The sequence below is a fragment of the Harmonia axyridis genome, chromosome 4, assembly GCF_914767665.1.
Source record: "Harmonia axyridis chromosome 4, icHarAxyr1.1, whole genome shotgun sequence".
NCBI lineage: Eukaryota > Metazoa > Arthropoda > Insecta > Coleoptera > Coccinellidae > Harmonia > Harmonia axyridis.
Window position 1 is genome coordinate 10,088,075 of NC_059504.1, and position 25,089 is coordinate 10,113,163.

A 25,089-nucleotide genomic window follows, 5' to 3' on the forward strand; every position below is an offset into this window, starting at 1 on the left:
TTTCATAATTTTTATTATGTTGAAAAATATATTCTTTTCTCGAATGTAAAGTATGTCATTTACAAAAATTAATGTTCACTCGGATCTTTCCCAATCCGCATTCAAGATATATTTCTTTATAGAATACGATTTTATTATTCATTCCTTAGTTATAACATTCCTATTCTTTTAATCACAAGTGAAAATAAAAGAATGAAAAAATTCATTCGTCTGTTAGAATTACTTGAAGTTGAAACTCTATAATGACAAGCTTAGCCCGAATTATTTAGTAGGTATTTGAAATTGTATTCTACAGTTTTAACTACATAAGCAACTGCATTTACTATGTACAAGTGTTTCGCTTTACTTTACAGTTGTTTTCTATCGTTTGTTCGTACCAGAGAATTTTTGTTGAAGATTTTGTAAAGGTGAATTTTATGCAAAGTTGTTCTTTCGCTCAAAAGTCAATTACTTTTGCTACTTCATTAAAACTAATTTGTGCGTTCTTTGCTCATATAAAAATCAATTCAGAAGAAATTATTGTTATTACAATAACCGTTTCTAAAAAGAACAATATCAGTCCACACTGTAACACATTATGTGTATAAGAACGATTTTCTTGCAAATAATTTGAATCTTTTTTAGATTATTCTTAGAAAAAATAGAGTTTATCAGATATTCGAGCAGATTTCATTAAATATGACCCTGTCTCCATCATTTTCACTAAAATTCTGTATTCCTATTTCTTCCACAATATAATTATCAAAATACAGTCAGTTAATGCAAACGTGACAAAAAAATAATAATAATGTGCTATGATGATTAATTCATCATTGAAAATCAATTTTTTAGCTATGTATGTATACGGAAGAACATTTTATTTAGTTAATAGAATTTTACATTGTACAAATGTAACGAATGCATTAACTGCCACAATAACAGCATAACATTTTAAAAGGCTTGAGCTTTTTTTTTAATATCGCATTAGTAATCTCCAAATAAATTAACTCTTAGATAAAATAACATCTTAATTAATGTTTGATATGTCGTGATATTGTCTAGAATATGTTACAGTTAGAGTCACTGCAATCAAAGATTTAAAAATAACAATTTAATTAATACGAAATAATGAATTCTGAAATTTTCTATTAATAGTCCTTGACTGTTGGATGGTTTAGGGTGTATTATATTTACTGGAGGGGGCTCTACAAACTCATCGAACTGATCGGGATCTGCGAAAATTAGAGAGGACGGAATCCATCGTCTTGCGGAAAAATATGGATGGTAAATATTAATATTTAATAAGTACTCTTTTACAACAAAAGGCGCATATTTCACACAGAGGTCTATTACTTGTCAATCACTTCATATTACTTATGATAATTTTTTTTCATTAAATATAAGAATTCAATTTCTAATAAGTGAAAAAGAAATAATTGAAAAAGTAAAAATTAAAGTAAAGTGAAAAAAAACCTAATCAAAAAGATGAACTTGTTTACTTGCTTTAAATCTGAGATTATCTGAATATATGAAGTACTGATCACTAACGTAACATAATAATTGAATAAAAAAATAAAGAAAGCAATGACACGATCTTTTCATACACCAAATACGTTCTTGGATACCTGTTGATAGGTACATATCGAAGGGTGCAACTGGCGCATGAATGTACTTCACGTCAGAGCTTCTCTGATTCTTTTTTCGATGTTCTGCTTAATTTATATGTTCCAGCGACACTATTTTAACGAACTTTTACCCGAAGCCTGAAATTGATATTCTTTATAAAGGGTTTTCCAATGAAAGGTTCCAATGGATGTTTATTTTATTATGAAGAGGAAGTATGCCATTAACGATGGAAAACTATATCAGCACGGCAACGGTCGCTGCACCATATCCCTTTCATGAAATTTTCCATGATAAATTCGCACATAACTTCCCGAATTCCATTTTTAAGGTCTTGTATCGACTGTGGAGCATTGACATAGGCCTTGTATTTCATGTGGTCCACATGAAAAAAAGTCTAAAGGTGTTAAATCACAAGATCTCGGTGGCCAATTGTGATCACCTCTTCGGTACCTATATAAAACGGCCAGGAAACTTTTCTTGCATTTCAAGGACTCAATCAACGAAGATACGACGTTACAGGTAATCTACCGGCTTGATTTCTTGTGTTAACTAAAATTCAAAATCTTTAAGATATACAAAACACGGTGTCTAAGATCGACGAAAAATCGACTAACTTCGTCAACACTACGGGTTGCATCAGTTGTTCATAAGCGACGCACACGGTTTCGATTTTTCACATCAATAACTTGTCCCAACAGTTCAAATGTTTCCACAAGTTTCACTATTCCCGGCGGGGAAGGTGCTTTACGACGATCCGGAAGTGTATCGTTCCATTTTTAGTAATAGCGTAGTTTTACTTGTCAAATGTCAAAAGATGACAGCTTCAAAAGTGACAGCTATCCAGATGGTGGGGTATTCAAAATGAAAGCACCTCTTATTGGAAAACCCTTTATACACGCAGTATTTCAACTCGGTCGAAACTGTAACGAAATGTTGGAGTGACCTGATCAGTGAACTAGCTGTCAAAAAGCATCAAATTGCATTTCTCGATTAATGATCTTATTTGGGAAATTCACTTTTAAATCCGAAAAATGAGAAATAGTAATTCACTTTTGAATAGATCACTATAGTTATTTTTAAATTCACTAAATTTTTAGTCTTCAGGTAAAAATAAACTTGCACAGCTTAATTTTTTGACGCAGACCTTTTCAACCTGATATTCTATTTCAAATCCCATTTTTTTTTAGTTATTGAAACTTCACCATAAGTTGAATGCAAGTTTCACAACGTTCTAGATTCGCGAGACAGAGACTTATCCACGGAATATTAGATAGTTATTAATGAATGATTTTTTTGTGGAACATAAAATTCTGTAATCATCAAAATCAAAATATTCATGAAAAATTGCATGGGTCTTTTATTTCAGTGGGTATTTTATGGCACTACAAGCTTCAGTTATTACCTTAACTATAATGCTGCTTTAACTATGTTTGAAAAGACAAAAAGTTGGGAATTCACCTAAACAACATTTATCGTCAAATTCGAGCGCTTCATAAAAATAAATATAGATTTCGAAAATACAATCCATAGACTTCAATATATTCAATACTTCCAAACTATAATTCGTGAAGGAGATTTCGATAAATACTGAGGAATAAGTTCTACTTTTGTAAACTAGCATGATAAAATGCACTTAGAAATAAGCAAAAAAAATCATTGAACTCCTACCTTGAGCAAGCCTTGACGTTCAGTCCAGATATTGATCTTCGACCAAGGTCAATTTGCTGACTTCCTTGTAATTCGAAATTATGAATACACCCAATGAATCCATTTGTATATCTATTTGCTGTCATGAAGTCTACATTGGGTGCTCCTCCCAGATATATGTTTCCACGACAGTTGAGTGTTGTTGCAGTTCCAACAGAAATGTCACTTTGTGTGTATTGTCGATCGATTTCTATAGAACCAGACTTTCCACGTCTCTTGAGGATGACTAAATGTCTCTCGCCATCATTTACTTGAACTTCATCGTTATATATTAAAACAAGACCAGAACCAAGATCATAACTGAACTGCAGTTTGCCATTTTCCACTAAAAACAAAAGTACATATTCGAATTAAAAACACTGATCAGAAAGAGATTATATGCTTTACACATGAAACAATTCCATTGAACAAAGAATTCTGAAGATTCAACAGTTCTGAACGATTTTCAAAACAATTTAATTCACAATAGAGATAGTTTCTTATGACTTACGGGAAAGAGCTAGATAATCTTGTCCTTGTGCATCTTGGTTTGGAGATTGCCCATGCCATAAAATGAGGCCATTTGAACTGTTAGTTGAAAGTTCTAGTGCAATAACTTCTTCTTCATTTTCGCTTTGATGTGGAAGCATATCTCGGCTAAATTCTAAATATCCATTTCCATCAAAGTGCGCATCTGTCTTCAATTCGGCTCCTAAAAAAATGTAATCATTATAAGTAATAATATTTTATTTCCACCAATTTGAGTCATTTTCGAATCAACTACTCACTTTGTTCACAATTTGTGCCAGAAAATCCTAGAGGACAATCACAGGAGTAGTTAGTTGTGTTTCCTTTACAAGCACCATTATTTTGGCAGGGTTTCAAGTATTCACATTGATTAGGGGCACTTTCACAGTCCTTTCCACTACAATAAAAAAATCAGTTTAGAAGAAACTCAAGACACATATACTTTTTTTGTACAATCACAAGTACTTGAAAAATTACCTGTATCCATTCACACAGTTGCATCTGTATTGTGTAGGAGATAAGGGCATACAGATACCATCATTTCTACAAGGCATGCTAGAACATCCTGTTTCGTGGTGGTTGTAAGGAGTGGATGATGTTCTTCTGTTGTCATCTATGTCATTTTCATAAACAGCACTACTACAGTCTTGTATATTCGATGACTCAACAGCAGATTTAGTCATGTGAACCTCTGTACCACCAATATTAATCTAAAAACGCGATAAGATTATAATAATGTATTGGCTCATTTTGAATAATAACAAACAAAAAAATTTAGCGACAAATAGTTGTACTCACATCTGATATGCAGCCTTCGAATCCAGAAGAAACACCAACACCTTCATTTACTTTGACTTTTTGCTTATCTACACCTCCTACATAAAGATATGTAAGAAGATTTGGATTTTTGTTATTTCCTGGGAATCTTTCAACAACAGGGGTGTCTCCACTAACAATCAACCTTCCTTCACTAATACTCCTGCTGGCTGTTACAGCAACCCATTCTCCCACATTGATCTGCCTTGGACTCCTTACGATAGTAGGTCCTGTAATATTATTTATATGAATATCCAATTCGAAACTAAAGTCATTGTACAAAGATAATAAAATATGCCAATTCAAATCCAATTTGAATGTTCATCAGCGCCATCTAGATTGTAGATTAAAGGGGGTTTCATCGAACTCCAACCTTATGGTCTATTGTCTATTTTTGTTCTCGCCATTAGTCGTCATAGTCTACAGCTCGCCCTCCACTTCCAAAGTTCTAATGAACTCCAGTATCTGAGATGGCTTCAAAGAGGTTAATCTTCACTTCTACAAGTCTCTTGGCCAAAGTATTTTTAGCGTTGGCGAGACATTCCGTCACTAGGTGATACGGAGTTTCATCCTCCTCCCCACAGAATCTGCACTCATCGTTTTTTGCTAGACTCATTATCATGAGGTGCTTCCTAAGACGATAATGCCTTGTGAGAAATTCAGTGGGGAAGTGTAGCATATTCTTGTTAAGATCCAGAAATTTCTTAGATCTCGCAGTATCAAAGTTTCGAAAGAAGTTTTTGGAATGATCCAACCCAGGAAGATATCCCCACAGTTTTTCTCTAGAGGTTTTTTTTTTTCTGAAACTCTGTCTTATTGGTACATTTACCTATACCACAGGTTCTGTGCCAAAGAAAGGAATTTGTGCTCCTTTTCTGAGATCCACATCTAAGAAGGAGTAGCGATAGTGTCAAGAAATTCATCCAAGATTTTTTTTAGGCAGTTTTATGAACTATCTAAGAAAAGACAGAGACGGATTAAAGCAGGTTTTGTTTCATCTTGATCATTCGGCTTGAGGTAGAGATAATAACAAAATTCCCCATGCTGGGCCTGTAATATTATGACATGCAATTTTAACCTAATTTCGAGTGAATATTCTGACAGTACTATCCTCTCAGAATAATTTTCCTACTATATTATCTTTATACAATTGTACTCGTTTTTTCAAGTTATATCATTTCTGATTCTGTACAGTATTAATACTCACCATTACCAACATCGAATCTGAACTCTACATGCCGATCCTTCATTGCCAAACTTGCAAAATCACCAAAACCTTCCTCAGTTTCTCCACAATAGAGCAACACTCCATCATCTGTACTGTTGGGTTTGAATTTCAAGGAATATTTCAGACGTCTCTGTTTTGGTACATTATATGAAATAAAAGCATCCTTATTGAATGCGGGTTGAGTTATTTGGATTTCTCTTTCACAGCGTGAACCAGTTTTACCCATAGGACACATGCACTCAAAGCCTACTTCATTCTCGACACATCTTCCAACACCACATGAATCTAAAACATATTATTGTATTATAAGTATTCGAAATGACTTCTCCCTCCTTATATGAATAGCATTTATATAAACGTTCTTAATGAATGACTTACATGGAGAACATGCTTCGCCTTTAGGTTTATTACATGTTGCTCCGCTGAAGCCGGAATGACAAATGCATACATATCCTTCATTCGTTAGTGATTCTTGGCAAACACCTTTATTCTGACAACGATTTTCTGAACATGTCTCACAGTTAGTTACTCCCTCTTTTTCAATGGCGTCTCTGAGAATATCTTGGACAGCATGTCCCATCTTGAATCTACTAATGCATCCTGTTCAAATAAATATTAATATCATAACAAGTAGAAAAATAAATTACACTTGTTTTAACATATTTTTCAGTAAAATTGAAATCAAAAATTCATTTATGCATGATTAACGATGGGTACAAACTAACCCACAAATCCTGTATCCATTTCAACTTCAGGTGAGATTCTGTCGAACCTTGGTACTCCTCCTAAGTATAGATTTTCTGTAAGGTCCAAGCCAATGTATTTTCCATCTGCAATAGCTGTATGAGGTCCTTTTCCATCGACATACATGGTAACTGAAAACACAATATTATAATATATTATATGAATATTACAAATTGTTCCCAATTCAATAAATCTATTGACTTGCTAATCACCAGGTAAAAACAAATTGTCGCTGTTGGATTCATCAACTCACTTCAGATGATTTTTTTCCAGGAGTAAATGATGAACGATGATATGGAGAAGGAGAATAAAAAGTAATGTGATTGAAAGCAAGACAAGTGTTTCCATTTTAAGAATTTGAAAACTGGATATATCATGAGATTTCTCTTGAGATGTCTCTAGTAGGGCCAAGAAAGAAGATCACAATCGGTCATTATATAGTAAAGCAAAAAATATCGCATTTCAAGTAAAATTGATGACAACCAACCTTTCTTCCTGTTTCTAACAATCTTCACTGTATGCCATTGACCAATAGATATTGGGATACTCTTGATTGTAGTGGCAGAGTAACCCAAATTATATTTAAACACTGGAACTCCCTCTACCAAAGAAAGTGAAATGAAATCGCCTCCACGTTCACCTTGCTTGTTTCCATTGTAAAGAATCAAACCTACCCAAATAATTTGAGAATTAATTCAAATGACTATCTACTATATATTATTGTACCCACCATCTTCTCTTTCTGGTTTGAAAGATATTTCAAAACTAAATTGTATGTATGGATCCATTAGCGTTGGCAGGGCTATGTAACTAACAGGAGCTTGTGAAAAGTAAGGAACAATACCAGTTATGACAAGAATAACTGGAACTTCAACAGATCTGTAATTATCTTTCGCAGAGCACAGGTAAGCCCCAGCATCAGCACTTGATAGGTCGTTCAATTGAATAGTTCTCTGTAAAAAAAAATAGATCATTTAGATTGATAATAGGGAGAGATAATATAATCCCACGGAGATATTTTATAATTTTCTTTACCGAGTATGGGTCAATGTATCTTGGTAACTCTCCACCAGCTTTAGACCACACATAATGAATTGGTTCTTGAAGGTTTGTTCTACATTCTAGTACGACACCAGATCCCTTAGGAGCAATTTTAGTTTCAATATCAGCTGGAGATTGAGAGTTATCTTCTGTAAAGAAAAATATGTTATAAGTTGGATATCGTTTCAGCTGTAGATTACAAGTTTTGTCCTTCGATTTTAGTCTTAAATTCATAGGTGATATACTGGTTAACAAAAGGATATTTCATCAGATGGGTTTTTTCATCCAAAATTATTATTATTGCTTGATTTTGATTCAATATTCCACAAATACACTTACCGATTATTTTAAGGTTGTAATCTTTATGATAAACACCATGATAACCTTGTGCTTCACATCTATAAACTCCTGCATTTTCTTGTTTCAGTCTCGAAATTCTTAAAGTACCGCCAACACTTTGTACATTGTCATCCAACCACCCAGATGGTTTCGACCAAGTTGTGATTGCACCTGGCTGATTACTTTGACAGTGTATATCAATATCTTCTCCAATACGATACTCTCTTTCAGCAGGTGAAATGTGCAAAGTGGGTTGTATTTGTGGTTGTGTTACTGTAAAAATCATGCATAATTAGACACTTTTAATAAATTAAATGTGAGCAAGCCCAAGTGAAGAAAAAACTAATAGGCCTTTACAGAATGTTTTGACATATTCTGGAGTCCATAGGCGGCTTGGTTTGGTAAAATAGAATAATTTCTTAACTGGAAGAAAAATTTGTTTCAGAAGATGTCAAAATTTTCACCAGATGACAAAATGGGTTCAGATGATATTCCAATCAGAGAATAACCCATAATGATGAACGAAAACAGCTCGAATAGGAAATTCGAAGTAATAGAAAGCTCCATATTAATATTAGTAAAATCTATAGAATTCAAATATTTACATTTTCAAGTCAGAAAGAGGACATGATAATACATTCTATTGAAGCATATACGATAAATACAACACTTCAGATGATGATTTTTGTTAGAAAAGCTTGAACTTCAATCTAAAAGTTCCTATTCATGATAATGTCACAGCTTATTCCACTGTAAAGGCGTGTTTGGATGACGCAAATCTGATTCTCAAGACGCTCAAAGATGAGTCCCATCATTGAGCCAGTTATTGTGCGAGTCATACTTATGAGACAGATTTGAGCCTTCTAAACGCACTGTTACACCGAATTTTCCTCCAAGAAATAAAGAAAGCTATCACATAGAAAAAATCATCTCATTTATGATTTTTTAATGGTGAATTCGAAATTATATTGATGCACCCTCTAAATGTATGTACAGGAATTGTAAATTTAATGAAAAAAAATCAATATATAAGTGAGTTTGAATATTAGAGAATTATATGATTTGATTAATGAACCAAAGTTCTTGTAGAAAGTTAAAATAAGAAGTATATGAGCTACTGAAATATCATAACCACCAAATAAACGTGATGGATGATCAAATGTTGCACCAGATCCTATAAATTTCTACCTCTTCCGCCTTAGATGGCTAATTTTTGTATTAGTTTCAAAAATTTCTTGAAGGTAACAGTGAACCAAAAAATTGAGATGATATTTTCTCACAAAGAAATATACGTATATATGATATAGATAGTTTAAGCACAAGAACATCATGTTTATGTTATAGACTAAGTCGTTTGTAGTATCAAACAACAAATTAAAAAAATTTACATCATTTACAAAAGTTTCATGGTTTGAAAAACAGATGAAAGGTTCCCTGATACTTGCAGCAAATTAGTGGGATGGAACGGTATACCAAACAGACTTGCATATAAAAAAAGAAGTCTTAAATCTCAATGAATAATTGCTACATCCCCATTACTGCAAGTAATGTGGTTTTCCCACGCTTACGAAGAACATTCCCAGCACCACATGGAATACAAGACAGGATACACGAAAAGAATATCTAGCCTAAAAAAACATAAAAGAGCATTTATCAATAAACAAACCCCGTCGATATCTTGGGTTGCAATCCCGTTCATCGCTGCCATCAGAGCAATCATATCTCCCATCGCAGAACTTCTTGTATGATATACAGTTGAAATCACTACATTGCCATTTGCCAGGCAAACAACCCCATAGCGCATCTGATATACACACAATAATAATAATAAAAAATTCTTCTTTATCTCAACGCTTTAAAAAAAAAGTTGAAACATGTAGGTACTCAAAAAAAAAAAGAAGAATATGTTCTTTTATCTTTGAATTCTTCGAAAATTGGAGTTTTTCAGTGAAAATTCTACTTAAGTAAACTGGAGTGATAGACATGCTACTCAGAATTTGGTATATCTCTATGTATCTAGAATCTTGAGACACAAATAAATCAAGATATTTCTATTTCTGGAACGACTGTGGAGTGTATTGAAACAATTTTTTCATAACAAAAAACCAAGAAAGCCTCGATCAATTTTGTAGACAATTTTCAATTGAATGAGAACTGATTAATTTAGGTAAATATAAAGTAAAAGACTTGGCACACCTATGTATCAATAAAATTCACTAAAATTTTAGTATGTTACACTTAAGGTAGGTATATATTATTAATAATTACATGCTGAGCGTTTGCCGATGATTGTGGTCGCGAATTATTGGTCTTACGTATGAGAAAATGAGAGATTTCTTAAAACATTTTAAGAAAAAAAGTCTTATAAACATGGGCTTACAAACTGTTTGTTTCCAAGATACAGGGTGTCGAAGTTTGATTTTTTTTTCAAGTTTTTTCTCATAGCATCTGCAATTCACAAGATATTCGACTAAAATTTGGCGTAGATTTTCCAATTTATAGTTTTCATCACTTGATATGCCAATTTTGATTGCAAATCTGCAGGGTGATATTATGACTGGATCAATGCGCTATTTTTTTCTTCCAGAATTTTTTTTTGGTGGACCACTGGTATTTAAAAAAATACAAAAATTAACTTAAAACTGCTACCAAACTTTTTGGTTACTTGTAGTTTTGTCGTATCTGTCTCCGACTTTGAGAAAAAATTCAAACAATTCTATCGAAATTCTCAGGATAATCCAAATTAACATGAAAATCCGGGTATTGCAGAACTGTGATGAATGAAACAATTATTAGTTTTAGTGCTTATTTTGCTCTGTCTGCACCAATGATTCATAAAGATTCGATAAATTCGTATAATTCTCACAATAAAATAGGACTACTAGAAAGACCCACTATCTTGAAAACAAAGCGTTTGCGGGACCATGTTCATAGGATTTTTTTTCTTTAAATTATACAAGGAATCTCTCATTTTTGTTTGCACCTCCAATTTAGGAAACCCTGTATTTAAAAAAATTCTGTCGATGCCTAAAAATCCTCTTATATGTTGCATTACACCTTGTACATAAACTAGTGCATTTGACATCGCGGCCGCATAACATGCAATTATTAAAATTTTATGCAAATTCTTACAATACCAAGGAGCACTCATATAGGTATGCCTAGTTCATTTGAAAATATTGTCTGATTTTATTAATATAAATCTAATTGGATTGAAACCTTACCTGTAACTCTCAGATCGACAAAATCTCTTGTATATCCATCGCTACAGTAATACCTTCCTTCGTTCGATAACTGAACATTATCAATTCTTAAGTTTCTTTCGGGGGTTATGTAAGTATTTTGTGATAGTTCGTCATTATCCTTTGACCACTGAATATTTGTGCTGTTATCAATGCGACATTGTAATGTAACCGAAGTGCCAACAGGAGCGACAGGAGTTTTGTTTACAGCTGTAATTGATGGTCTATATCTAGTTTCTGAAAAATAAGATTTCAATGAATTAGCAAATAAAAATTGAGTTTGCTATCGTATAAGCAAAATTATTACTTTTTTGAAGTTGTATGTACAATCAAGAACTATTATCGTTATTTCATATTATTATATCATAAATGATCCTGATACATTGCAGAAACTCCTTACATATGTATCTTCAAAATGCATACCTTGTACAAAAACATCTGCAACAGCATCTGCTTCACCCGCAGAATTGACTGCTGTGCAACGATATCTTCCAGCATCACTGAGTTTGATGTTATTGAATTGTAGAAGACCATTTCTGACATTAACTGAAGATGGGAATTCACGACCCATAGGAGACCATGTTATTGTGATAGGTTGTTGGCCAGTAGCACTGCACTGAATGTAGGCGTCAGCTCCAGGGTGAACTATTTGTCTTTTTGGTTCCAGTGTTATATTTGGAGGTGCTTGAATGTAAAGTGATCACGTTAGAGAAAACTACACAGGAGTTTATTATTTTTTCTGAAGAAATAGAGTGAAATATTGAAACTTATTAAATATAATTTTCAATATGAAACAATTAACTTAGAAAATTCATTTCCATAATATTGTGAAATTGTAGAAAAAAAAACTAAAATTGTGAAATAGAACGATTTTGAGTATTTAATGATCAAATGATAATAAAATTACACATTTGCTTTTCAGCGTTTCCTAATTTATCAGACCAATTTATTAATTCAATGTCCTTTAACAATGGCTTGAATAATAGAAATAAAGAAAAGAAATAATTTTTAATTTTCAGTGAAAATTATTAATAGAAATAGAAACTTACAGATGACATCCAAATAAGCATTTAGAGTGAACAGCAACTGTCCTGTTGATCTTCTAGTACCCAAACAACTGTATAAACCTTTAGCTGATTCTTGCACATTATCAATAAACAATATTTCTCCACGTACAAAGGCATTTTCGGGTAATGGTGCATTATTTGCTCTAACCCATTTGGTGTCCACTTGATCTAAACCTCCTGTAAAATGAAAGTGTAAAAGCTGCAATTGTTATTCTTTTGGATAACACCATTTACCATTATTCAGAGTAGCAAAAGAACATCTCAATTCAGCTTGGGTTCCTTCAGCGGCTGTATATTTATTGAAGTCTTTCTCATTTCCTGGGGAAATCAAATCTTTGTAGCCATTACCTGAGGTGGCATCTTCACCTGGAAGATATTGATGAAGTGATCAGTTCTAGACAATTTAAGACAGTTTATACTTTTGTACAAATTTATACTAATCTGTCAAAAAATTATATTCACTTGGTCGATTAAACATAAAATTTATTGTACCACTTTCAGAAAAGGCTAATTTCTACGTATCACACTCATGACACTTATGGCATTTTTAAAATGTATGTTCTAGAAACGATGCAAAATATAATATATTTATGCAGAACCATTTAATATGTAGTAGTCTACATACTAGACTAGAAGTCCAATTTAATATAGTTCAAAAAAAAAGAAAAAATATGATTAAAATAGTGGAAAAACAAATGTATTGGAGAGAAATCTAAAATAAAGATTCAGGAATCTTCGTTTTCAAAATTACGGAGATGAGATTTTGCTCGATTTGTTAAATTGAAATCAAATATTGAATTATTCAAAACAATTATCAATATAAAATAACTTACCCTTATGACTACGATTGCCTTTTTATGATTAATGAAAGATCAAAATATAATATTAATGTCATGATTGAACACTAAAGTCATAAGAAGTGTATCAGATGAAACTTACCTGTTATATCTCCCCTTGTTGGTAGATAATCTACAAATAGTTGAATCTGAGATTGAGTAGTTCCTGAGTCACTAGTTGCCTGGCAAATATAAACGCCTTCGTCATTTCTTGATAGCTGTCTGAATTCGAGCACAGCAGAATCTCTTGTTTGTGTAAATAGTTCAGGCCTTCAATAAGAATTTCAAAAAGTGAATAGAATGAAATAATTCCAAATGAAAATAAAAACTTACGCTGGTGAGGAATATTTATTCCATGCCACATAGGGTGATGGTGTTCCGCTAGCAAAACATTGAATTCTAAGAGGTTCTCCAACTCTTCTGTAAATTACTTTTTCATTAGGCTCAATTCGAATTCTTGGAGGGGATTGAACATAGATGCTGGCTAATGCAGATACAGTTCCAGCTTCGTTTTCTGCAGTACAAATGTATTCTCCTTCATCATTCTTGGATATTCTATTGAATCTGAGAGTTCCTCTTTGAAGTTGTTCAACGTCTCTTCCAAGTGGAAAACCATTTCTGCGGCCCCAAGTTATTCTGGCGGGTGTTCCACCTTCTGTTATACATTCCAGGTCTAAATTGTGTCCTTCGATAACGTTTTGGGTCGCATTGGGATATATTCTAACGATTGGAACCATGCCTCCTAAGGATGAGTGATACATTTCAATATATAATTCATTAATATTCAAAATTAATTTATAGGTTAATTGAACTAGGAGAACTCTTGTCGAAAATGATTTGTTCTATTGAAAATATAATTATTTCTTCTGTTCCTCTTGTGAGAAAAGTAGAAAAAATTAAAATAAAATACTGCATATACATAACGGTTTATAACTTCCTTGAGCAACGCAAAATATCATATTTATGATATTTTCAAAATGTCAATAAATATGCGTAAAAAACTCACTGGTGACTGTGACAGTTGCATGAGCTCTTGTTAATCCTTTGCTGTTAACAGCTACACAAACATAAGTTCCAATATCTCTCTCGTCAGCATTCCTTATGTACAAGACAGAACCGATCTGTTCAGCGTGTTCACTCAATTCTCTATCTACTCTAGTCCATTGAATTGTTGGTGTTGGTGAACCATATGCATCACATCTTAATTCTGCTGATGACCCGTGGGTGATACTGAGTGTCTCTGGTGCTATCCTAACTGTCGGAAACTCACTGGAAATTAATGTCCAATGAATATAATATCCCATAATGTATATGTATATAAATGTATTGATGTATATGATAGTATTTTTACCCTTCACTTTCAACAACTTCGACGACTGCTGAGCCTCGACCAGAAGATCCAGTAGTAGTGTCAGTAATAGTACAGACATAGATTCCACTATCTTGTGGTTTTGCATCTGATACTACGAGGTATCCACCTTCATCTCTTGTATTGTATGGTAAACGACCATTCTCTTTGCTCCATCTAACATTTTGGTAGTTTTGAGCTAGACACCTGAGAGTGAATGATTGGCCTGAGGAAACTCTTAAGGAGTTTGGTTCAATAGTTACTCGAACTAGATCGACTACTCTCACATATACATCAAATGTAGCAGTGTCAGATCCATAAGAATTTTCTGCAATGCAGTTGTATCGTCCAGCATCTGATAATGTTGCTTGGTCGATTCTGAAGACGCCATGTTCAAAATAGTGCTAAAGATAAGATAAAAAGCAATCAAGAAATTATACATGAAAGTTAATTCAGCGAAGATTTGCTTACATATCAGGTGTGTGAATAAGTCTTTCCCGTTTTTTTTCAAATTTTGAGCCTTTATTGTGAAAAAATGGTTACAAATGAATTATTGAAAGTATTGGCCATCGCTAGCTACAACTTTTCCCCATCTTTCTGGCAACATACGAATCCCGTTGCGAAAAAATTCGACCGGTTTAGCTTCTATCCAGTCATCCACCCATTTTTTGGCTTCCTCGTAGGAATGGAAGTGCTGGTCAGCCAGGCCATGCGTCATCGATCTGAAGAGATGGTAATCAGACGGAGCAATGTCTGGACTATACGGCGGGTGGGGTAGGACTTCCCATTTGAGCGTTTCTAAGTATGTTTTCACCGGCTGTGCAACATGTGGGCGAGCATTGTCATGTTGCAAAATAACTTAGTCGTGCCTGTCGGAGTATTGTGGCCGTTTTTCTCGCAGTGCGCGGCTCAAACGCATCAATTGTCGTCGATAGACCTCGCCTGTGATCCTTTCATTCGGTTTCAGAAGCTCATAGTAAACCACACCTAGCTGGTCCCACCATATACAGAGCATGAGCTTGGCGCCATGAATATTTGGCTTGGCCGTCGATGATGATGCATGGCCGGGTAGTCCCCATGATTTTCTTCGCTTCGGATTATCGTAACGGATCCACTTTTCATCGCCAGTCACGATACGATGCAGAAAACCCTTTCTTTTATGTCGCTGAAGCAACTGTTCGCAAGTGAAAAAACGCCGTTCGACGTCTCTCAGCTTCAGTTCGTACGGCACCCAATTTCCTTGCTTTTGGATCATTCCCATGGCTTTCAAACGCTTGGAAATGGTTGTTCGGTCAACTCCCAATGCTTCAGCAAGTTCTTCTTGCGTTTGACACGAATCTTCATCAAGCAAAGTCGCCAATTCTTGATCTTCAAAGATTTGCAGCCGCCCGGAACGCTCCTTGTCTTCCACGTCGAAATCGCCACTTTTGAAGCGTCGAAACCATCCGCGAACACTTGAATCATCGACACAACCTTCTCCATAAGCTTCCTGAAGCAACCGATGCGCCTCGGCAGCAGATTTCTTCAAATTGAACCAATAAAGTGAAACTTCCCGCAAATGACGTCGACTCGGCTCAAATTTCGACATTTTCACGATTTCAAAAATTTATGATGCGAAAAAATTTCAACTAATGTGTTAGTGTGGAATTGTTGACAGATGAATAAGCTTTGATTATGACATATGTAACCATTAAATACTCGCACAGTATTGGTGGCGCCATCTCTTACAAAAAACGGGAAAGACTTATTCACACCCCTGATACTAAGAAATGAATTGCATTCATGAGATCACAGGACAAATCCCTTATTTGGTCAATTAACAAAATATGCGAGTGAAGAGTAGATATTAGATTTGAGAGATAATTTACCTTGGGATTCAATAATTGATTATCTGAACGTTGAAGGATGAAATTGGGGGTAGGATTTCCAGATGCGGCGCATTGAACTTCTACTCTTTGTCCCTCTTTGACATCCACATAAGGATTATTGACCACAACTCTAGGACGGGATGGTGGTGAAGCTGAAAAAATATATAAATTTAGATTTAAAAAATTGTTCCCAACTATTTTCTAAAATATATCCACTTTGAGAAGCTCAATATTTTTAGGATCTTAACCCCTTACGCAAGCATCAATTTTTCCCTAGAGATCTGCGTTCAATTTGTTTTGAGCATTTTCTGTGAACTGGTCTACCTAACTCGAAATGGCAGGCAAACATAAGTTGCCAAACTGTTATGAACTTACTCATTAAAGCAACTCAGCCAAACAAGCAAGACCTTCAACGAAAAATTATAATAAAGCGACAATAGCTCTCTCCGTGACCAAAAACGAATAGATTAAACTCCTGAATTCTGATGATTTATACTATTTAAAGCTAAATATCTGTATTTGATCTTTCAAGAATGAACATTTACCTGAATTGTTCAATGCAGAAGGTGAAATTTCTGAGAAAGGCATGAAAAAAAGGGAAATTTTTGAGTGATTTTATTTTCGATTTACCTTAAATCAAATAATTACTTACTGCCTACAGTAACAGTGAAATCCTTTGTAACAATAGAGTAACCATCCTGAGCTTCACAAATATATCTGCCTGAGTCAGAGACTTTCAAGTTAGTAATGATAAGAAAACCTCTGCCATCATCGATTGCAGTTTCTGGTAGAGGTCCACCATCTTTGCTCCAGTGTATCTGGGCAGGCTGAAAAAATTGAAATATATCAAATGGATGAGGAGAAACAGAGGAAAGGAAATTTAAATATTAACAAGAGCATCTACTATGGGATGCAGATCAATGGAATCATATTCTTATACCCTTAGCAATTTAACATTGAACAGTTTTTATTTTACATGTTTCTTGGTTCGACAATTAAATGATTTCAATAGACAATAAGGCAATGTCATAAAACTTACAGATTGTGTTCTATAAGATATAGCTGAACAATTAAGACGCAGTGTGCTTCCAATTTCAAAGATCCTTATATTTGGAGCAGTAACAGTCACATTGATGGTTACTTGAGGTTTATTTGAGGAATCATTGTTGGAATCTGTGTTATTTGGCTCACCTGTAATAATAAAAAAAAATGATTAACAGTTCTTTCAATGAAAATTCATATACCCAAAACTAATCGCCATACAATTTAGATTTATTTCCATTAATTTTGAATGACATATTATGAATGTCGCAAAATGTGATCATCACTAACAATTTTTCAAATTTCTAATTGAAATAAACATTAGCATCAATATCTGTATATGAAATACCATGATCAATTTAAAATATTGTGTTTGATAATCACATTTCGTAAGAGTCCCAAGATATTAGTAAATTGAATTTTGATTCCAATCCATAGGAATATTGGTTCTAAATTTGTTAATTAATTTCTAAGGCAAATGTAATAATGTCTTGGACACATCGATATAACAGAAATGAATAACGATGTCAATAGTATACTCCATAAATACTCGACTATAAGAGGTACCATTGATTTCACTCCACTATACCTATGTTAGTTCAACAAGTTAGTACAGAAAGAGATGATGGTATTCTGAAGCAATTATGTATGTTGTTAGAGAATTTTTCGAACAGTTGGGTGAAGACATTTAGAAATTGAAAGTGTACACATAAAATGCGTAAAAGAAGAAATTTTTTCTCATTGGTGTTTCTTCTTTCACAGGAAAGATGTGTGGCTACCACATACATATTAGATTTACTGCACAAATAGGTACATTTCTATCACACTGATTTACGTACATATATATTTTTAGATACTCTGCCTGTCTACGGTGGACAATATACATAAGTATTTTAAAACAAAAGCCTTCTTGATCTAAAAACATAGTCAAACCTATTTTGAGCGGCTTTATCAATGTTGAAATCAAGCCAACAATGTTATTTTCCCTTGTTCGAAGCTGGCATTGGACAATGTGAGGACTGCAGTCGACTGTAGAGATCCATGTGATGAATGGCTCATGGGTTATTTTCCTGATTACTCCATATTCCATAACACTCAACAGTAAGAAGTCCGGATGTGTGTAGTTACAAGTAAATGTTATCTTTTGACCTTCCGGTTTGACTACATTTTGTGGCGTCATCTCGATTTTTACACCTTCATTAATTAAAAAAAGATGAAAGATATGCCACTACAGTGGATACCATTGACTCAAATGATCTTTTTCTTTATTCTCCCCGTTTCAGATTGATATTTGTCATAATATGTACCTATGAACATTTTTAGTGGGAAGTGAAAACAACAAAAAAGAATACGAGGTATAATTTTTGCGACAATTTTCATAATTATTTTTTAAACCAAAAACGAAGAAATATGTGGAATAAGTTTGTGAATCAACTAAGTAGAATAAATTTTTTTGACAAAGTATCTAAAGAAAATTTCAATAACAAGTTCTTATCACCGGAGATCCTTAATTAACAAGAGAATTCACAGATGTGTATTTTGTTATCCTTTACCCATGTGATCGCATTATCATTGCATTCATTGAAAACTGCATAACTGGATTATTATTTCCAATTAAATTTTCTATTAGTCCATCAGAAAATAATCTTTCATGCAAGTCATTCGGTTCAAACATGCTTTTAATGGAAAATTCAGAAATATCTGTAATTATCAGGATTGCCAATTCAAAGAAGCAAAGCAATTAAACAATGTAAATTCAAATCAGACACTTTAAATCAAGCAATTGCCAAAAAACAGATTTATGTATTTTTGAAAATATGTAAATGATCAAAATATGTTTTTCAAGGTTTTCAATTATTCATCCACCAATACAATATTGCAATGTAACTTTTTTCAGTTTTTTCGGAATTTTGGGGATAACTTCTTTGTATAACAATAAAATATTTTGACCCAAAATAGAGGTAAAGTTAATGCAGTCAAATTTACACAATTTTTCATAATGTTATAAAAAATTTATAACTGAAAAAGAATTAAAACTGTTGACTGTTAAGAGTAAGTTTGAGCTGATGAGACCTATAGGTGATTTTTCAATTAAATATATATTAATACTCTTTATTATTACAGAAATGTAAGAAGAATTCAATTGTGATGTTGTTTTGAAAAGAAATGACGGTATTGTGTACTTGAGAGTGAAGATAATAGTTGATACTTTATCACAGTATTAGGTTTTGAGATATCTTTCTTTTGGCCACCACTGAAACAGCTATCAATTACAAAATGGCATAGTTGCAGACTTAATAGTGATTTGCAATTTTTTTTGTTACTATAATCTGTACGTAATTCTTTTTTTAAGAGGAAATATTTCTGAGCTTCATTGAATTTTGAAATAAATAAAAATTCATAGTTTTATAACTTAGTAAATCTGTTCATTATTGTTTATATATATTCAAGGCAATAAATAAATAATGTCACTACTCACCATAGTTTTCACATCTAGTGCCAGTGTAACCTTGAGTACAATGACAGACAACATAATTGTCAGGACCTAGACTGCATCCATGAGCATTTTCAGTGCAAGGACATGCCACGCATGATCCAAGAGGTCCGGCATTAAGATCATTCACATCTCTGTAGTATCCCAGAACACATGATTCACAAGAACTTCCTTCGTAGCCCAAAGGACAACGACACATCTCAACGTTCATTGCTGTTCCCTTAGTTGTGCTAGCTTCAATGGCAGTGTCCAAAAGTACATCACTAATTGACGATGACTGAGTCGAGTCAGTCGGTTGAGCTCTGACGAGTATTTCTCTGATATTTGATAAGGCAATCATGATGTCTTCTCGAGATGCTGGTCTTGGACCTGTAGATTGATCTAAACGCTGCCAATTCTGGGAAGTATTCAGTGCAACAGAGACTTTCTGGAAATTGGCGAAAAGATTAATTAATATAAATCAAACAAAGATTTTCTGAAAATCGCATGAAGAATACTATTTTACTTCATATAATGAAAAGAATCTATTTATCGACTCACATTTTGAATGTTAGGAATCAGAGGAACTGGATTCGTCCAATAAATAGTCAGCTTATCACCAATTATTATAACATCTTGATCTTGTATAGGTCTACCTCGACCGTATTCATCGAATCTTTGACGGAACTCTAATTTACCACCATATGATCGTATTTGATTTCCTGTGAGAATTTGAGGCATGGACCAGTATAATCTAGAATCACCAGGGCCAAACATGTAGGATATTTCGTTGATGGCAAAATTGAATTGGAAATTGTCGGTTATTCTCCTCTGTAAGTTTCTGCAAAAACAATAAATTAATAAATAAGTAGTATTCATCAATTTTGTTGTATGTCAATTTGATTTATGAATGAGAATCACATATCTCTTTAATGAATGAAATATTACTCACTGATCAGTAAGAGAGAATCCATGATTATTTTGGTCTAAGATTTGCGTAGGGATTTGTTCAACGAATAAGTTACTGGCACTGCATTCACTTGCTACACCAGAGCAGAAGCATGATTGGCAACCTTCTAAATTAGAGGAACTTAAACCAAAGGTACCAGGACGACATCTATCACACAAGTTTCCTTGAACGTTTTGCTGCAATTTTTTCAGAATATTCATGGTTTATTGAAAAAGTTACATTTTACAGTATATTTTGTAATTTTTTTTTACTCACTTTACAATTGCATACTCCATTATAGCACTCATTTGATAATGAGCCTTTTGGATCACATTGACAACCACCTTCTCTGTACCTGCAGGGTATTCCTTTTTGAGGATCTCCTTCATAGCCTGGTAGGCATCTCTCACAATATCTTCCTGTTGTATGATTTCTGCAATTCTGCGAATTTAAGAAGTAGAGAAATGTTTAGTTAAATTTTTTTATGTTGTGATGAACAAATAAACCAATCTAGGAAAAAACTCACAATACATTCTCCTGTCTCTGGATTACATTCATTTGAGTTTCCATTGCAGTTACAAGGTTCACAAGTACCCAGATACAATCCACTAACACCACGAGTATATCCATGTGCACAATCTTCACAAGATGAACCTCTGTATCCTTCAGGACAGTAGCACTGTTCAACCGCAGATGCTCTATCTGGTAATCCAGTATTGCGAACATTTGCAGTGTCCAAAGATACCGATACAAGTCTGTGATTCAAAAACAAATATTCAGGTAAAGCAAGAGAAAGACATTTAGTGGAGGCGAATAATTTGAAATTTTTGTTTTCTATTTTTTTTTGTGCTTTGTATTTCGAATAGTTTTGCTCTTCATTTCCTTCTTTTTGAAACAATTGATGTTTTCTATTCCTTCTAAATCTCGATTTTTCATTCAGTCTTGTATAATTATAATAAATCACAAAGTTTATGATGAATAAGAAAAACAAATTCAAAAAAATAAACATAAGAAAAGAATGACAAAACTTACGCTGCTTCCTTTGTATTCGTAGTGTAGGTTGCTTTAATATAAATTGCCTTCAAGTCTGCCAATGCCATCAAGAAATGTTCTCTGTCAGCTACCTGACCGTCACTTCTTTGCCAGTATTGTTCCAACAATGGAACAACAAATGTTTGGGCAGTATTACTAGGTAGGGTTTGTTCCTTAGCATAGTACAATAAATCGATGTGGTTTTTCTAAAATTATAAAATATTTTGTAGATATGGATATTACGAGAAAAAAAATGAGCCTACGCTTATCAGTTGAACATCGGCTGCCGAATTTCTTGAACTTTGGCCACCTGGTAACGGGACGTGTTTTAAGGTGTACTTGATGAAACCTCCGTAAGAAGTTAACTTATTTCCAAGATATCTTGGAGGCAGAGACCAATAGAATACATTCGGAGATTCGAATGAAGAGTAGAGGATCTGACGTGTTTGAGAGTCTAATCGAATGCCATCAGTAATAGCTAAATCTCTATCATCAATATTAACGATGCTGAAGTCATTGGTCGAGCTGGTAAATGCGGAGCTTAGCTGAAAAATTAATTTTTTAAATGAATAAACATTAAACTTTTCTAAGATCAGATGGAATGAGTGTATTTCAGAAGAATAACTATTCAATCGATTCGAAATGGAATTACATCAAGTGGTATCCACTACTATTTCAATATATTTTTTTTAATTTAACTATTTCCCATTTTTTTAAAATTCATGGACTTTATTTCATTTTAGACGTAAAATTTTGTACATAATTTATAATAGGATATTATGAAAAAAAATTATTTAATTTTACAAAATTATAAATGATTTAGTGCAAATATTTTAAGGGTTCATGCTCACCTGATCTCTATACCAAGCAGAACTAACACACTGAGATGAAACTCCCATGCAGAAACATGAGATACATCCAAATTGATTCTGAGTGCTGAGGTCAAATGTTTTAGGTTTACACTGGTTGCAAGTGGGTCCTTCAACATTATCCTAAACAGAATATTTGAACTTTAGGAAATATTCAAGGTAAAAATAGTAGAAATGTTTAGTTTTACAGGTATCGATCTCACCTTACAGTTACATCTTCCATCTGGAGATACTTCCCTTGATCCAGCTTTACTACACAATTCTTGAGACCGGGGTTTACATGAACCTCCAGGACTTGTTGGGTCACCCTCATACCCAGCACTACATTGTTCACAGCGTCTACCAGAGTATCCAACAGGACAATCACAGACAACATCATCATCTGGACCCAGATAACAACTTCTTCCAAACCTTAGATCAAGAGACATATTGATGAGAAAATATAGTAACTTTTACTACACAGTAACAGGTTTTTACATTCTACATATAAGGTGTGTGAATAAGTCTTTCCCGTTTTTTTTTCAAATTTTGAGCCTTTATTGTGAAAAAATAGTTACAAATGAATTATTGAAAGTATTGGCCATCGCTAGCTACAACTTTTCCCCATCTTTCTGGCAACATACGAATCCCGTTGCGAAAAAATTCGACCGGTTTGGCCTCTATCCAGTCATCCACCCATTTTTTGGCTTCCTCGTAGGAATGGAAGTGCTGGTCAGCCAGGCCATGCGTCATCGATCTGAAGAGATGGTAATCAGACGGAGCAATGTCTGGACTATACGGCGGGTGGGGTAGGACTTCCCATTTGAGCGTTTCTAAGTATGTTTTCACCGGCTGTGCAACATGTGGGCGAGCATTGTCATGTTGCAAAATAACTTTGTCGTGCCTGTCGGAGTATTGTGGCCGTTTTTCTCGCAGTGCGCGGCTCAAACGCATCAATTGTCGTCGATAGACCTCGCCTGTGATCCTTTCATTCGGTTTCAGAAGCTCATAGTAAACCACACCTAGCTGGTCCCACCATATACAGAGCATGAGCTTGGCGCCATGAATATTTGGCTTGGCCGTCGATGATGATGCATGGCCGGGTAGTCCCCATGATTTTCTTCGCTTCGGATTATCGTAACGAATCCACTTTTCATCGCCAGTCACGATACGATGCAGAAAACCCTTTCTTTTATGTCGCTGAAGCAGCTGTTCGCAAGTGAAAAAACGCCGTTCGACGTCTCTCAGCTTCAGTTCGTACGGCACCCAATTTCCTTGCTTTTGGATCATTCCCATGGCTTTCAAACGCTTGGAAATGGTTGTTCGGTCAACTCCCAATGCTTCAGCAAGTTCTTCTTGCGTTTGACACGAATCTTCATCAAGCAAAGTCGCCAATTCTTGATCTTCAAAGATTTGCGGCCGCCCGGAACGCTCCTTGTCTTCCACGTCGAAATCGCCACTTTTGAAGCGTCGAAACCATCCGCGAACACTTGAATCATCGACACAACCTTCTCCATAAGCTTCCTGAAGCAACCGATACGCCTCGGCAGCAGATTTCTTCAAATTGAACCAATAAAGTGAAACTTCCCGCAAATGACGTCGACTCGGCTCAAATTTCGACATTTTCACGATTTCAAAAATTTATGATGCGAAAAAATTTCAACTAATGTGTTAGTGTGGAATTGTTGACAGATGAATAAGCTTTGATTATGACATATGTAACCATTAAATACTCGCACAGTATTGGTATCTCTTACAAAAAACGGGAAAGACTTATTCACACACCTGATAATTCTTGTGAAATATAATATTTTATTAGAACTTACTGATTAGAAGGATTGGTGAGTGGACATGGACAGGTTTGACACTCTATTCCACGTTCTGGGTCACCATAGGTACCAGGTGGACATTGTTGTTTCACTTTGTAGCATTGGCCAAGCCATGGTCCATTGCTTTGTCTTTCATATCCATCATCGCATCTCTATAAAAATGCAAAAAGTTACAGTTTATAATGAGTAGAGAGTGACGCTTATATTACCTCGCAAGATAAACCAGAGTATCCAACTGGGCAAGTACATTCTTCTACGTAGGATGCTGATCCCAAATTATTGTCAGGTACAGCTGCAGATTCCATGACAATGTTGGATATAGTTGTATTTAGTGGACCTTCGTTGTATTGTAATTTTATCAGCAAGTTATCAATGTTGGCCAAAGCCATCATGATTTCTTCCCTTGTGGCAACTTTTTCAGGTGAGTTGTCTGACCTGATTACCCACTCTCCTTCGAAGAACCTCACTGCCATATTTACATCTTTAAAGCTTTCAGGGGTATCTCTACTTTGATGAAGGAGAACAAAGTTGTTTCCCTGTAATTGAAATGATTAGGAACATTATGTGAG

At 34.3% G+C, this 25,089-nt stretch overlaps 1 protein-coding gene across 1 annotated transcript in view; it reads right to left on the reverse strand.

Moving 5' to 3' along the window:
* LOC123678954 (basement membrane-specific heparan sulfate proteoglycan core protein-like) overlaps positions 1 to 25,089 on the reverse strand; it is a 308,827-nt gene that overhangs the window by 1,300 nt on the left and 282,438 nt on the right. Inside the window, exons 43-78 of the mRNA XM_045616232.1 lie at positions 24,730 to 25,056; positions 24,518 to 24,672; positions 22,916 to 23,123; positions 22,695 to 22,835; positions 22,107 to 22,388; positions 21,844 to 22,049; positions 21,338 to 21,566; positions 21,088 to 21,252; positions 20,815 to 21,008; positions 20,424 to 20,703; positions 19,869 to 20,310; positions 18,323 to 18,583; positions 17,388 to 17,539; positions 17,001 to 17,175; positions 16,349 to 16,500; positions 14,484 to 14,884; positions 14,139 to 14,401; positions 13,466 to 13,874; positions 13,236 to 13,402; positions 12,531 to 12,662; positions 12,279 to 12,473; positions 11,653 to 11,913; positions 11,212 to 11,466; positions 9,654 to 9,791; positions 7,988 to 8,260; positions 7,643 to 7,797; positions 7,338 to 7,560; positions 7,095 to 7,277; positions 6,589 to 6,738; positions 6,242 to 6,463; positions 5,843 to 6,148; positions 4,618 to 4,865; positions 4,297 to 4,529; positions 4,080 to 4,216; positions 3,803 to 4,003; positions 3,274 to 3,637 (exon numbers count right to left, since the gene is read on the reverse strand). Of these exons, the coding sequence (XP_045472188.1) occupies positions 3,274 to 3,637; positions 3,803 to 4,003; positions 4,080 to 4,216; positions 4,297 to 4,529; positions 4,618 to 4,865; positions 5,843 to 6,148; positions 6,242 to 6,463; positions 6,589 to 6,738; positions 7,095 to 7,277; positions 7,338 to 7,560; positions 7,643 to 7,797; positions 7,988 to 8,260; positions 9,654 to 9,791; positions 11,212 to 11,466; positions 11,653 to 11,913; positions 12,279 to 12,473; positions 12,531 to 12,662; positions 13,236 to 13,402; positions 13,466 to 13,874; positions 14,139 to 14,401; positions 14,484 to 14,884; positions 16,349 to 16,500; positions 17,001 to 17,175; positions 17,388 to 17,539; positions 18,323 to 18,583; positions 19,869 to 20,310; positions 20,424 to 20,703; positions 20,815 to 21,008; positions 21,088 to 21,252; positions 21,338 to 21,566; positions 21,844 to 22,049; positions 22,107 to 22,388; positions 22,695 to 22,835; positions 22,916 to 23,123; positions 24,518 to 24,672; positions 24,730 to 25,056 (8,285 nt within the window). The remainder of the gene's footprint in view (positions 1 to 3,273; positions 3,638 to 3,802; positions 4,004 to 4,079; positions 4,217 to 4,296; positions 4,530 to 4,617; positions 4,866 to 5,842; positions 6,149 to 6,241; positions 6,464 to 6,588; positions 6,739 to 7,094; positions 7,278 to 7,337; positions 7,561 to 7,642; positions 7,798 to 7,987; positions 8,261 to 9,653; positions 9,792 to 11,211; positions 11,467 to 11,652; positions 11,914 to 12,278; positions 12,474 to 12,530; positions 12,663 to 13,235; positions 13,403 to 13,465; positions 13,875 to 14,138; positions 14,402 to 14,483; positions 14,885 to 16,348; positions 16,501 to 17,000; positions 17,176 to 17,387; positions 17,540 to 18,322; positions 18,584 to 19,868; positions 20,311 to 20,423; positions 20,704 to 20,814; positions 21,009 to 21,087; positions 21,253 to 21,337; positions 21,567 to 21,843; positions 22,050 to 22,106; positions 22,389 to 22,694; positions 22,836 to 22,915; positions 23,124 to 24,517; positions 24,673 to 24,729; positions 25,057 to 25,089) is intronic.